General features: G+C 43.4%; 1 protein-coding gene across 2 annotated transcripts; it reads left to right on the plus strand.

Annotated features, from left to right (window-relative positions):
- The first annotated feature begins 9,826 nt into the window (after positions 1–9,826).
- LOC124678867 lies at positions 9,827–12,140 on the plus strand. 2 transcript variants are annotated; one of them, XM_047214719.1, is made up of 3 exons: positions 9,827–10,219; positions 11,590–11,741; positions 11,824–12,140. In XM_047214719.1, the coding sequence occupies exons 1-3, from the start codon at positions 10,088–10,090 to the stop codon at positions 11,945–11,947; spliced, it is 408 nt and encodes a 135-aa protein (XP_047070675.1). In that variant the 5' UTR covers positions 9,827–10,087; the 3' UTR covers positions 11,948–12,140. The 2 variants fall into 2 exon arrangements, with proteins under 2 accessions (XP_047070675.1, XP_047070676.1); XM_047214720.1 differs by having other exon boundaries at positions 11,593–11,741.
- Positions 12,141–13,684: the final 1,544 nt, after the last annotated feature.

The raw sequence follows: 13,684 nt of genomic DNA on the forward strand, positions 1-13,684 counted from the left end.
CCTCTTCTATGGTCACCGATCGACTTTGAATCAACCCCGATCAAGTCCAGCAAACTCCTAGGCTTAGCCTTGCTCAACAATTCATTTTTTCTAGCTCGAGCTATATTGAGGCAATTTGAGTGCAACCATTTTTTTAAAATCGAAAAGTACAAATGTATAGGCAATATCGTAATCTACCCATGTGTCTGGCCATGTCCCTCCGCGTGGCGGTGTCGCCGGTGTGTAGGTAGCCCAACTTGAGCCCATGAAGTCCAAGTGTGAGGTGACCCACCTGTCTGAAATGTCCCCAAACTTTACGTTCATATTGGCGGGATAGCTGAAATTTGAACCAGCGGTAATGTCTCATCTATCCCTGACTCAGGCAATTGTAACAGCTCAACCGCGTCCGAGATCAAGGATATTATAGTACTTTTAACCCAAGACCCAGCCGAAATAAACATGGTTTTCCCATTTCAACAAACCGTAGATCGGCCTCTGCCTCTACCTCCGTCTTCGTCTGCGGCAACACCCACCACCGTCCTTAGCCTATTTATCCGTCCCTTTATTCTTACAGATCCTGCCGCTTCGGTCACATTGTGACCCTCCATTTCCCCAGGACGGAAAGTCACTGTCTCGGCAAAATCATCTCCTTCCCGGCCTCCCGCCCGCCGGTGCCATTCACGCCCGTCTCGGTCAGATGTGTCTTCGGTGCACGAGCATTGGTGCAGAGCAAAGACATAGAAATGGGTATACTCTACTTTTATGCCTAGTTAACTCGATTGTTTCTTGATCTTCCTGATTGTATGGTCGATTTTACTAGTTGGCGGTTCATTTGTTTGTTTATATAGATCTCGGGAGAAGATAGTTGGTTATTCTAGAAGATACTCCCTCTAAGATGTTTTAGGTGCTTATAAAGTAGACTAGACACAAACTAAAGTGAGTGAACACCTACATAGTATTAAAAATAGACTAGATACAAACTAAAGTGGGTGAACTAAAGAAAGTGCTTCAACATCTTATATTTCCAAAAGGAGGGAGTAGTTGGTTATTTCAAAGGATCTGTCGGGTGTACCTTGATTTCGTTGGTTCCAAGTTCTTACATTTGTGTCTCTACATCAATTTTCCTTCTATTCATCCCTCACGCACATCATAATATACGTGTCTTTTCTGTGGTTATTATCCCATTGGGAAAAAGACTCAACAGATGCAGAGGCATGAAGGTTGAAATAAGGTGATGAGGCGGTTCCTCAGCAATGCCCACCATGAGGGTCTTAGGGTTGACGGAAGGCGACGATGGAGATTCCGGGAGCGAGAGAAGGCATGACGTACCCAGGTTCACGTCCTCGCGGTGGAGGATCGCTACGTGTACAGGGGCCGCCATAGGCGGAGTTGTATCTAGTCTAGTTCTAATCTGCGGGCTGCGATGTCTAGGCGTATCGTGTCTATGTTTTTTGTTTCTCAATCTATCCTCTAAGAGGTGCCCCTGCCTTGCTTTATATATATCAACTAGGCTAGGGTTTATAAGAGTCCTAGTAGAATTCGTATTGGAGTCTTCTTTTTTGTAGTACAAATTGATATTCCTTGTGGGTACAGCTTGTCGAGTCCTTGCGCTGGTCCATCTTCATAACATGTACTGGGTATAGCAATGTCGGGTACCTGAAGGGTAATGCCCACATCAGTAGCCCCTGATTGTCTGGCCGAAGTGAAGCTTCGGGCAGGGACTAAAGTTGTCATCGTACGAATTTCTTGATCATTTGTTGAATCTTGTGCTTGATGTAGAGTCGAAGTTATTCTTTAACGGGTGCACGACCAGCGCTCCCAGTGGGACTAGCCCCCGAGTCTATGGACGGGTGCTTGAAACCGTGCGTAAACTCAAGTTGTACTACTCGAAGAGCTTGATGTTGATGTCGACGTCTTCAAATTATCCCATCATCCGATACTTTTAAATCTATCGGGTCTTCAAAACGGTGCAAGCTTCGAGAGAAGCCGAAGAGCTGGATTGTTAGAACCTTCGGGTTATCGACGAGACTTCCATCTTTTTATCGGGTGCGTGGCCAGCGCTCTTGATGGGAGTAGCCCCCGAGCCTGTAGATGACTATGAAGTAGTCATGTATAGGGTGAGAAATGTTGAGTCGAATATCGTAGATTTCTTCGAGTTTCGAGATCATTTGGATGCTTTTGATGATGTCGATGATGCCACAGAGGAATTGATGATTTTGATTATGTCATAGAGGAGTCGATGATTTTGATGATGTCCAGGAGGAGTCGACGATTCTGATGATGTCCCGGAGGAGTCGATGATTCTGATGATGTCCTGGAGAAGTTGATGATTCTAATGATGTCCTGGAGAAGTCGATGATTCTGATGATGTCCCAGAGAAGTCGATGATTGGTCATCGCGGGGGTGGCTTGTACCAGCTCTTCGTCATCATAAATAGCAAGCCACTCCTTGTTTATTACTCCGCTTTTTCACTCTCTCATTCTTAGTTAACCATTTCATTCTATTTCTTCTGTGGTACTTTGAGTTTTGAACAATAGTTAGCATTTTTTATTAAGTGATTCCCCGGTTTTTGATCTTGGCAACACCCGAACATAGGGAGCGCTGCAGGTCCGACGGACTCATTGCATCCTACTGAGCGGTGTATTTTTGTAAATCATCGGCGGCAACACCCAAACATAGGGTGCACTACAGGCCCGACGGACTCATTGCATCTTACTGAGCTGTGTATTTTTGTAAATCGTCGGCGGCAACCCCCGAACATAGGGTGCACTACAGGCCTGACGGACTCATTGCATCTTACTGAGCCGTGTATTTTTGTAAATCATCGGTGGTAACACCCGAACATAGGGTGCACTACAGGCCCGACGGACTCATTGCATCTTACTGAGCCGTGTTTTTTTGTAAATCATCAGCGGCAACACCCGAACATATGGTGCACTACAGGCCCGACAGACTCATTGCATCTTACTGAGCCTTGTATTTGTTTGTGTAGTGGTCATCAATAAGTTGTGAGTGATCAGTTCACGTTGTAGACCCGATGGACCCGCAGTAATCGCAACATATCTTGATGAATCGTACGCCTGTGTCTTGAATTATGTCGGCAGCAGCCCCCGAGTCAACAAGGGAACCATGTGGACTATCGACTCCATAGCTCTTAGTACTCTATGTTTGATGTACCGGCATGGGCCTTTCTTGGTTTGTATCATTTTCATCATCTGCAGCGCTCGCATATTCCCTGAGGCTTTGATGAAAATGATTTGTACCTTGTCTTGGTTTTGACGGTCTTTTGATTGTCATCGATTGCAGCACTCGCATGTTCCCTGAGGCTTTGATGAAATCATTGATAGTGTAAGGATTCTTCATGCTTCCTTGAATTTCAGCGCTCCCGATGGGAGTAAACGCAATAGTTGAAGATCTTCCAGGAGCCCCCGAGTAATTCCAGCACTCCCGATAATGCATCGGATCAATATCATATAAGATGATATCCATTGAAGATCACACACGATGAATCCACTGACCCAGGAGTGCATCGAGTCAATATTTATATAGCCATAGAAGATAAATCTATTGATAACCATAGATGATGAAGCCATTGACTCGTGATTGCATCGGGTCAATATTTATATAGCCCTGAAAGATAAATTCATTGATAACCATAGATGATGAAGCCATTGACCCGTGATTGCATCAGGTCAATGTATAGCCATAGAAGATAAATACATTGATAACCATAGATGATGAAGCCATTGACCCGTGATTGAATCGGGTCAATATATAGCCATAGAAGATAAATTCATTGATAACCATAGATGATGAAGCCACTAGCTCGGCTGCAATGAGGCCAATGTGGAAGCAGGTCGCATGTGGACGTAGTCGAAATAATTGCGCAATTAGAAATAGTTGATGTGGCGTGCGTAGTTGAAGTAATCACCCGGCAAAAAAATAGTCGATGTGGCGGGCGCAATGGTCGCCCGGCCAGAAATAGTTGATGTAGCCGCTCGGCGCCTGTCCAACGTGGCTGATGAAGAGGACGCAGTCGATGTGGTGGATCTGCGACGGGTGAGCACCCGAATATATCAGGTCCGCGACAGGCGAGCCCCCGAGTATGACGAGTGCCCGAAGGCGGCACGGTCAACCGAGCAGAGTAGTGGAAGTTTTGTTTGAATGTACAGTTATATTGTGGTACGTAAATTTGCACGTAAATAATAGCACGAGCCAAAAATATTTGGCCAAATAAATTTTTCAAGTAGTAATTAATTGGAAATTATAGCACCTGATAGTTTTGTATCGGATGTTCACCGCTGGAACTCGATGGCTTGATCCATGTAGAGGAGTAGAAATTGATGAGGTGGATGTAGTTGAAATAGTCGCGCGGCGCCTCGACAGGAGTAGTCGATGAAGTGAACATAGTCGATGTGGTGGATGCGCGACGGGTGAGCACCCGTATGTGTTGAGTTCACGATGTCGAGATCAGCTCCAGCAAAGAAGAATATGTACTATATTAAAGGGTAACAAATTTTTTTTTTCATAATTTTGAAGCCTACTTTGAATTACTATGGTGCTAACACGTATGCTGTTTGGATGTTTTTGTTTCTGCTGGTTTTCTCTGTGTACACTTATAGTGTCCCTTGTGATTTCTAAGGAGGCTAACATGTGAAAAAAAATGAAGCTATATCAAAGAGCACATGCAGAAAGCCATACAGTGATGCATAGAAGTGAGAAAATTTTAGTAGATTTTAACAATTTCCATTATTTCTACAATATCTAAGCACATTTAATCAAGCAAATGTTTTTTGGAGCATATTTCCTCAGTTTTCTCCCCTTAATATATTTTAACTGTTGGTTGGACACCCCTGTGCAGCACCACTTACCCCCTTCATTCAACCAGAAGGGCCTGAAATATTTAAATACAATCTGCAGCAGGCATTTTTGAGTGACACACATTACATGAAGACCCCAAGTGACTGAATTAGTTTTGTCAACAAACTGAGATTATTTTACCTGTTTCAAATTTGGTTACACTACAACAAATATTAGAGGAATGTTAGCGGAGTATCATATGTCAAATTAAATATCAATAAAATATATCAGTAATCAAGGATTAGCACGTACCTGATATACCCACACTCATCCTTATTTTGTCGTATATTGCTCAATGCTATACCCACATGCTGCAAATAAATAATGCAAATTAATAAATATTGCAAAAATATACTAATACTACGGCATTACAATCAGTCAAGTAAACCATTTCAATAATCCGATTAAAGCAATGCTTGATACAGCTGAATTGATATTATTGTATAGAGATAGGGAGAATTAACCTAGATGGCAAAAGAGAATAAACATGTGTCAGAGTGATACCAAGCCCAAGATCCGCTGGTTAGTAGCATATATATCAAGAGGAAACCATCATAGAATCAAATTTGAATACTAACAACATCTGGATTGTCACCACCAACATAAATCCAGGTTCAGGGAAAGAGCCATTACTGTTGAAGATAAAACAATTGATTAGCATCATGCATTATAAATCAGTAGTTTTGCTGAAAAGCAAGAGAAAACACACATATCTATTAACAATCAACCAAACCATTATGTTGGACAACAGATTGAAATTAGACTGTAATCGAAAGTACATATCTGTTGTACCCCTGATCCAAGTACGATATGAGAAAAACGAAATAGTATATACTCTATATAACACCGCTGCAAGAAAAGAGGTGCCGGACAGGGAGGCAGCAAGGTTGAAGCGGCCGTGGGAAGAACACTGAGACAACAGCAGCGAGGACAGTGATAGGTGTCTCCGGTTAGTACAATAAGATTGGGAAATAAAGGTGCATGTGCTCAGCCAATGTAAATTAAAATTGAAGAGGAGAAGATTACAGTATGCATACCACTGAAAGAAGGTGTTGTGTAGTGTCAGCAGGTAGTTCATGCGACGATAACCAGTAGACCGAGAAGTCAATGAACCGAAAGAAACATCCAGAGACCAAACTGAGAATCCGAAATCCAAATAAATCCGGAGTGCCTGAGGTAGCAGAAGAAAAAAAACCAAAATTGAATCATCAACCTACCAGATTGGGGATGGACCTGCCAGATTGGGAAGATATATTGAGGGATTTGGGGATTGTAAAAAAGGAAAGAGGAATTAGCATGGGGAACGGCCAGGTACTAGCGTGAGGCCTCTGGGAGTGGTGACGGCGCAAGTAGGCTGCGGTTATTGGTGTGGAGGCGGATGACACCATGCCCTGCTTTTTAAGCTGGAGGAAGCGGCGGTGGCGGATGAGCTCCATGGAGCAGTTTTCACTCATTGAATGCTCAAATTCATCGGTTGATTTCATGAGTGATAAATCGCCCACGCACATTCATAGTGAGGAGCACTAACACTGGCGGTGGTGGAGGAAGACGAACATGGTCGTGTGGAGCACGTCGAGCGAATCAAGTTAGCAAGCCAACGGAAGGTTCACGTAGCGCGCAGACGGAGCCCATGTCTTCCAGCCCACGTCGGTCGTGGGAGCGGTGGCGATGGATGAAGACGGACCGAGAGGGAGTCGTGGTGGGGGAGAGATCGATGGGGAGAGTAGGCGAGGAAGAGGAATAGAGTCGGTTGGGTCATCGGCTGGTGTCGGCCCATCTAGCCCAGACGCATCAGTCTGGCGAGGAAGGGCCATCGGTGGCTTCAGACGTGTCGGTCCGGCGAGTAGATTGGTACGGATGACTTTTAATCAGGTGACGTGGCCCACTATGAGATTAGTAAAATAGGATCATCTATTAAGAAAGAGAAGAGAAGATACCCACTATAGAAGAACAAAACAAAAATAAGTTGCCGAGGTCAATTTGATGTGGTTTCACTTTTTTTTTGTTTTTTCCCGAAAAAAGTATAGCGGTTGGTAGATCGCGTCGCACGACTCGCACCAGGCGTTACAAAATTCGAGCGTGGCGCGCTAGCTGAGTAAAAAAAATCACAGTTCAGACGTGTTGGACTCAAACACCGAACCATAATAATCTACGGACATGGCTAGGGAGCACTCGGATGCTAATTTGTCCAGTCAAGCACTCACCCTAAAAATTAGAAAGTTCAACTCATGGAGACTACACGTGCATTTAATGTTATGCAAATTTTTTCCAGAAAAGTCATAACTTTTAAACCGTTTGTCGAAATACAGATCCGTTTTGACTGTTAGACCTCTCGCGACGAGATCTTCAAAACTAGATCCCATATGTATATGTTTTGACAAAAAAATTAAAAAACAACTTGGTTGTTGTGAAAAACCAACTCTAGTGTTGTAGCAAACCAAATCCGTACAGATAGTTGCTTACACTATTTATTTAATATTTGAAGCCAACCTAGTTTGTGAGATAATTACTTAGCAACAATAGCAACAAATTTATGGTAATGAGACTTACAACATTGCACTATTACTTGCCCACCATAGTTTCTAGTATCATTCGTAACTAGACAACTTAGTACCAACGAAAATACAACTTAATAACAAAACAGTAAACAACTTATAGAAAATTGTAGGCAATTCCATGAGAAAGGTATGCAACCTCACAAGAGTGATGCCTACTTAGTACTACTAGTATGCAACTTAGGCACGTGGATATGCAAGTTCACTATATTTTTCTATTTTGTAGGCAACTTAGTTTCCGAGATAGTCTACTCAACAATAATAGTTCGAAACTTCATAATACCAGTAGTATTGTTGGAAAGTTGGTTTCCAGGTAGCCAAATTAGTAGCAACAATATACAACTTCATATACTAAATAATGCGCAACTTAAATGTATCGGTGGCCAACTTCACGGCAATGGTGTGCTACATCACATCAAAAATATTTCATAACCAAACATTACACAACTTATTAGCAACAAAAATATTTCATAACCAAACATTACACAACTTAGACACGGTGGTAGACAACTTAGAAACGGTGAAACCATATTGTACAATGAATGCATATTGATCATAGTTGGTATACAACTTAACACCAGTGTGTATGCAAGTTAACAATAATTGGTATGCAACTTAATAGTAGTGGGTATATCGCTTTGACACCGATGGTGCTTAGACCTCCGCGGAGCTAGGCTGAACGGTGGCGAGTGGGAGCTCTATGATGATGGAGAGGGCGAGATATGGGCAGACTATCTAGCTCGGCATATGTCGGTGATAGGAGCGAATTGAGCGAGATGAAGAGACGTTGTGACATCACCATAGGCAACTCATACAACTTAGCACTAGTTCACATATGGGGTACGAACTTAGCACCAATGATGTATACAACTTAGCAACAATGGATATGCAACTTAGCACTAGTGGTATATAAACTTAGTACTAATGAGTATGCAACATAGTACATGTGTGAACTAGAAGGATTATACAACTTAATAATAGTGGTATGCAACTTAACCCTAGTTGGTATACAACTTAGTAAACAGTGGATATTCAACTTATAACATGTGTGGAGCAACAATTTACCGTCTACAAACACGAGTTAGCAAATGTGCGAGTGAACAATTTATTGTGTACATAACACAATTTAGCTCATATATGGAACCGATAACACCGTCAGAGAAAATACAACTTAGCACATATGTAAGAAAAAAATTTGCAGGTTAGAGCTTTGGGATAACGAGATGGCAGGCAAACCAGTTTGATGCTAGTAGGCAACTTAGCTCTATAAGCAAATTGAGCGAAATAAAGAGTTCTTATCCGTGATGTTCTGTGCCAGCGACATGAGAAAATTGAGCGAAATAAAGAGGGCATCGAGTGTGCGATCTTTGATGGAAATGGACTACAATGCAACATTCAACTGAGGCTAAAAAAGAACCGAACAAAAGTGTACATGTAAAATTTGTTAACCCAAAAGTTTGAGGGCTGAAATGAAAAACAAAATGAAGGGATAAGGTCTCTCACATCCCTCTGCAGCTCTGCTTGCGAATTTCCCCGCAGCGATGCTCCTCTTCGATTTTCTTGCTCACGCGAACGGAGACCCAGTGCTGCTCCTTCCTCGTGATAATCCCATCGCACTCCTCCCTTTTTCTTCCTCGACACCCAGTAAGGCGAGCCTCATCACGCTGCCGCAGCTGGGGATCCCTTCCGCGCCGCTACCACGGAAGAAGTCCTCGGTCGAGCTGGAGGAGGAATACGCGGTGGACGCTAGTCGCATGCGTTCAGCGCTGTGCCGGTGGGAGGATACGAGCCGTTGCCGGGGGAGCGCGCGGGGCGCGACGGTCGAAGCCGAGGAGCACGGCGGCGGAATTCTAAGAGGAGCGCGCGGGGCCCAGCGGTCGAAGCTGAGGGGCGCGGCGGCGAAATTCCAAGAGGGCGCGGCGGCGAAATTCCAAGAGGGAGCGGCGGCGGAAAATCATTGGGCATTGGCGAACGACGGCGGCGGCGGGAACGCAGAAGACGACGGTGGCGGCGGGAACGCAGCGGACGACAGCGGTGGCGGAAACCTAGCAGGCGGCGGCAGAAGTATCGGTGCCAGGAAAAATGTCCGTGCCCAGGTGCCGATATGTCGGGACGAAGCTCCCTAAACCCGGCTGGATCTGGCTCGTTTCTATCGCATCGGACGATCAGAAAACGGATGCTCAGTTTGACAGATAGCATCCAAGCACTTTTTAGCACTTGGGATAATCTACACAGTTTATTGTTTCCGCGATTTCTCTATTAAAGTTCAATTGCAATCCTAATCCTACATATTATTCGATCCTACATATTACGACTGCCGGACCCGCGGGACAAAGCGATAGCAATTCGGAATCGTCAGGCTCCGGATAATTTTAGGATATATATATATTCAATTTGGGGGCAAACGTCAGGTTCCAAATTAGCACTTCGAAAGTAACTCGACAAATTTGCAACCCGATTTCCAGCACCCGCCTTGTTCGCGTATCTTCGCTCTCGACCCTTTCTCTCTCTCGAATTCGCCGCCGCAGCCCCTCCTATTCCCGCAGCCTCCACCGCAAATCGCCGGCACGACCCCCACCTCGGTCTCGTCTACCGATTTCCTCCGTCGGCGCCCCTTCTGCGAACCCTACCGGCGGCCCAGTTCCCCGTTGTAGCGGCGTAGGGCAACCAGAGATAACGCTCGATTCAGTTTGATGGCTTCTTTGCTGCTCCGAAGTGCTGGTCGCGTGCTCCGGCGATCTCTCCCGCAGGGTCCCTTTCGGCGGTCACCCGCGCAGCAGTTCGTTGATAATCCACGCCTCTTCAGCTCCGATGGCGTCAATAAGGTAAATCCCCGCCTCTTCAGTTCCTATTGCTGGATTAAGTGTTTTCTCCGGCAACTATTGCTGGAGTAGAAAGATTGGATCTTTTACTTCTTTCAGAAACTTCGTTCTTTTCTTCTGGGTAAACGCCCCGTTGCCCCCATGTAGATTAAAGGGTGTTTTATTTGTCACGGGACATCACACGGTTCGATTTGTTTAGAGGATATGATGTCCACCCGTTGATCAATGTGCTTAGAATTTATACGAGAGGTTCATGTAACATAGTGTTAACCCGAACTAAATTAACCGGGCTATTACGTCTTAAAAACAAAAGTTTTGTAATGCAATCTTAACTTTCGATGACAAATTAATGGTGAGCAAGAATAACAGTCCCTGACCAAAAATATCTGGATTCGCGATATCACTAGTATGAGCAGGAACTTCCATAGTTTAGCCTGTTCAACTGTTTTGGGGGATTTAGAGACACAGTACATCATACGTGTATAAGGAAGATAAGGTCTCATATTTTGCATGGATAAAATTTTGTTTAAAGATTTCTATGTTGCTATGTGGGTTAATTAGTGTCAATAATTAAGGGGAAATCATTGAGTCGTTTTTTTATAAAAAGAGAGGTGAATATGAAGCTAATTAACAAGTTAGCGGTGAAATTTTGTTCAAAAAGTTAGATTAATTCAGGTGTTCTATGATGACTAACTCCATGGTTAAGTTATATTTTGGTATACTTCTTTTCTATATTTAGAGCAACTTTTACATATATTAATGGCAAACATGTTGTAGTTTGTAAGTGAATTTGGACAAGTTCAATCAAACTTCTATAAGTGGTACGAATTCTAATCTGTTTTAGCTGTACGATTAGTTACTCCTACATTTTACATATCATCTGGTAATGACCTTGAGGGAAGTGAGACATGCTGGTGTTGATTCAGAATAGACAAGATCATGCATTGTCTGCGCGTGCTTCAGCCAGTTTGTATTGCCTGACGACTTACAATGCTTATCAATTCAGTTACTTACACCTTCAACCATCGACCACAGTAGCTAATCAGAAATCAGACCATTCTAAATCATCACAAATTCACAAGTGATGTACTGTTGGGAAAGGAAAATAAGCAAAGATGATATCGTATAAAGCAAGTACTCTCATTCTTGCACATGCAACCACCAGGAGATCTAGCACACACTCTCTTTTTTGGTGTAAATCTAGCACACTCTCTAATCATCGAAACAATGCCTTCCCTCTCACACATTACATTAAAGTCATGGAGAATACTTGCAAACGCATGGACCAAATCTGAAGATTTGTAGGAAACACAAAGAATAACCTTATTTTGTCTATGCATAAATAACTTGTCTACTAATTTATTTTTCTGCAGCAGTCCCGCACGCTAGAAAAGGGGCTTCATCAACGCATTGAGAACAGCCTCGACAGCATAGAGGCGGACATTACTGCGACTTCACGTACCCAGTGTTCTATAGCGGAACAACTTGAAGCTATACTAAAGAAGGAAATAGACAATGAATTAGCGTGAGCAAACAATCATTGCTCCAGATATATGCACACAGGTATTTTGTTGGTTATCCAAATAATAGTTTCTTTTGACTTGCAGGGATAAGACACGCGAGAAGTTGGTACTCGGTGCCTTTGCTTTTCTTGGTATTACCATTTTTGCTGGTGAAGCCCTATTTCGTGGAGTCAAGGAGAAATATCAGGCAGTTAAACCTCTAATTTAAAGCCAGTTATTTTTGGCTTTCGGAAGGGCTTCCCTGAAGCTGGGGGAAGGTAGCTTCCTGGAGAAGCCTAAACTGGGTGAGGGCAGCTTCCTCGAGTAGTATCCATATGAACTTTGTGTTGGGACTTCTTTGCCCTTCTTTGCTTGTATTCTACTGTATTGAGTTATGTCATCTACAGTTCTACACTGCGTTAGAGCAAGTACAATAGAGTCCAGTCAGCTGACTATAAGACATTAAATAATATATTTTAGATGAGTTGGAGGAGAGAGAAGAGGAGAGAGAAGGGAGGTGGGCTACTATGCAATAACCAGCTCTTGCACATACTCCTAGGCACCTTGTGAGAGTGAAATGTGGGCCATATATTAGTAAAGTACTACATTCTTATAGCCAACTATTGTACATGTTAGCTATATGATGACTACAAATGATATGACATCTTGTTATAGCCAACAGTTGGCTATACTATTGGAATTGCTCTTATGAGCTTTGGAGCATCTTCACTTGTGCCTCCCATATGGCCTTCGGCACAGCCGTCTTTTGGCCCGTATGGTGGGGCGTCTGGCAGTCTGGCTCGGGCACAGAAATGAGGGTTGGTTGGCTCCCAGCCGTAGACCCCATATAACAAACAAATAATTTAGGTCGGAAGGAGAAGTGTGATAAGCTTTGAATGGAAGCCCCGGTAAACGGCGGCGCGACCTGCACGAATGGTGTAACGACTACCCCGCTGTCTCCGATATGGACCCGGTGAAATTGAATTCTCCTAATTTATGCAAGCGAAGAAATAAAGAACATTTTACTACATATGTATTTAAATAAACTAGGCGTACTCCTTGTCGTGGATATGATCACGACAGTTACTATGGGGTGTAGCACTTCATCGATGTGGGGAAAGGCGGCGTACCCATCTGCGAAATAAGGTGCACAAGACACGGGGTTTTACCCAGATTCAGCCTTTCCGAAGAGTAAAAGGCCTTTCTGAAGAGTAAAAGACCTACGTTCCGCTACATCTATTGTCCTTTAAAGTTTACAATAGCCTGGGATAGATCTGATTAGCTCTATTTTTTCTTCTTACCTCTTTTCTTTCTCATCTTATCTTTGCGAGTTTTGAGTATTCTCTCTTATCTAAGTTTCCCGAGTCTTAGGATTCTACGTGGATTGGACGATCTTTACCTTCAACCTAATAGGTTCGACCTTCGGAGGATCCCAAGAGTGGTGGTGTCGCCCGATCAACATGGAGCAATAACTCTTGTTAGTGGCGTTGAGGAGATCGACACGTCGCAAGAAGATCCGATAGTTCACCTCTCTTCCCCATACCATGGCGTGGGATCTCAGGGCACGATCCCCTGTTAGTGGTGTCGATTGTAACGGCGCAGCCCAGGATAACACCCCTATTAGATTTGCTTGTTCTTTTTTTCTTTATGCATCATCATGTCATCATGCGTCATATCATCCATGTTTTACAAAATAAAATTATTTTATAAACCCTTCTTATTTTATTTTAATCTCCCATATGGTTCTACTAGATCATGAAGGCGCGCGTTGCTGCGCCCGTCTATATTTAGGAAAATATATATATATGTTTTAAAATACTGAAAATAGAGACATTTGTTAAACTTCGAACAATTTGAATTGCAATGCAATGGTTCTGTAGATCATATTCATGATAAGATACAAGAAGAAGTCAGAGCAAAATCTTACAAATCCAATTCTCTAAAGGCTCACATCTTCTACTCTTGC

This window comes from Lolium rigidum, chromosome 7 (assembly GCF_022539505.1).
Source record: "Lolium rigidum isolate FL_2022 chromosome 7, APGP_CSIRO_Lrig_0.1, whole genome shotgun sequence".
NCBI classification, from domain to species: domain Eukaryota; kingdom Viridiplantae; phylum Streptophyta; class Magnoliopsida; order Poales; family Poaceae; genus Lolium; species Lolium rigidum.

Coding starts and splice junctions, on each gene's coding strand:
- LOC124678867 (XM_047214719.1), top strand. CDS start 10,088: ATGGCTTCTTTGCTGCTCCGAAGTGCTGGTCGCGTGCTCCGGCGATCT. Junction 10,220..11,589: donor GCTCCGATGGCGTCAATAAG/GTAAATCCCCGC, acceptor ATTTTTCTGCAG/CAGTCCCGCACGCTAGAAAA. Junction 11,742..11,823: donor GAAATAGACAATGAATTAGC/GTGAGCAAACAA, acceptor TTTGACTTGCAG/GGATAAGACACGCGAGAAGT.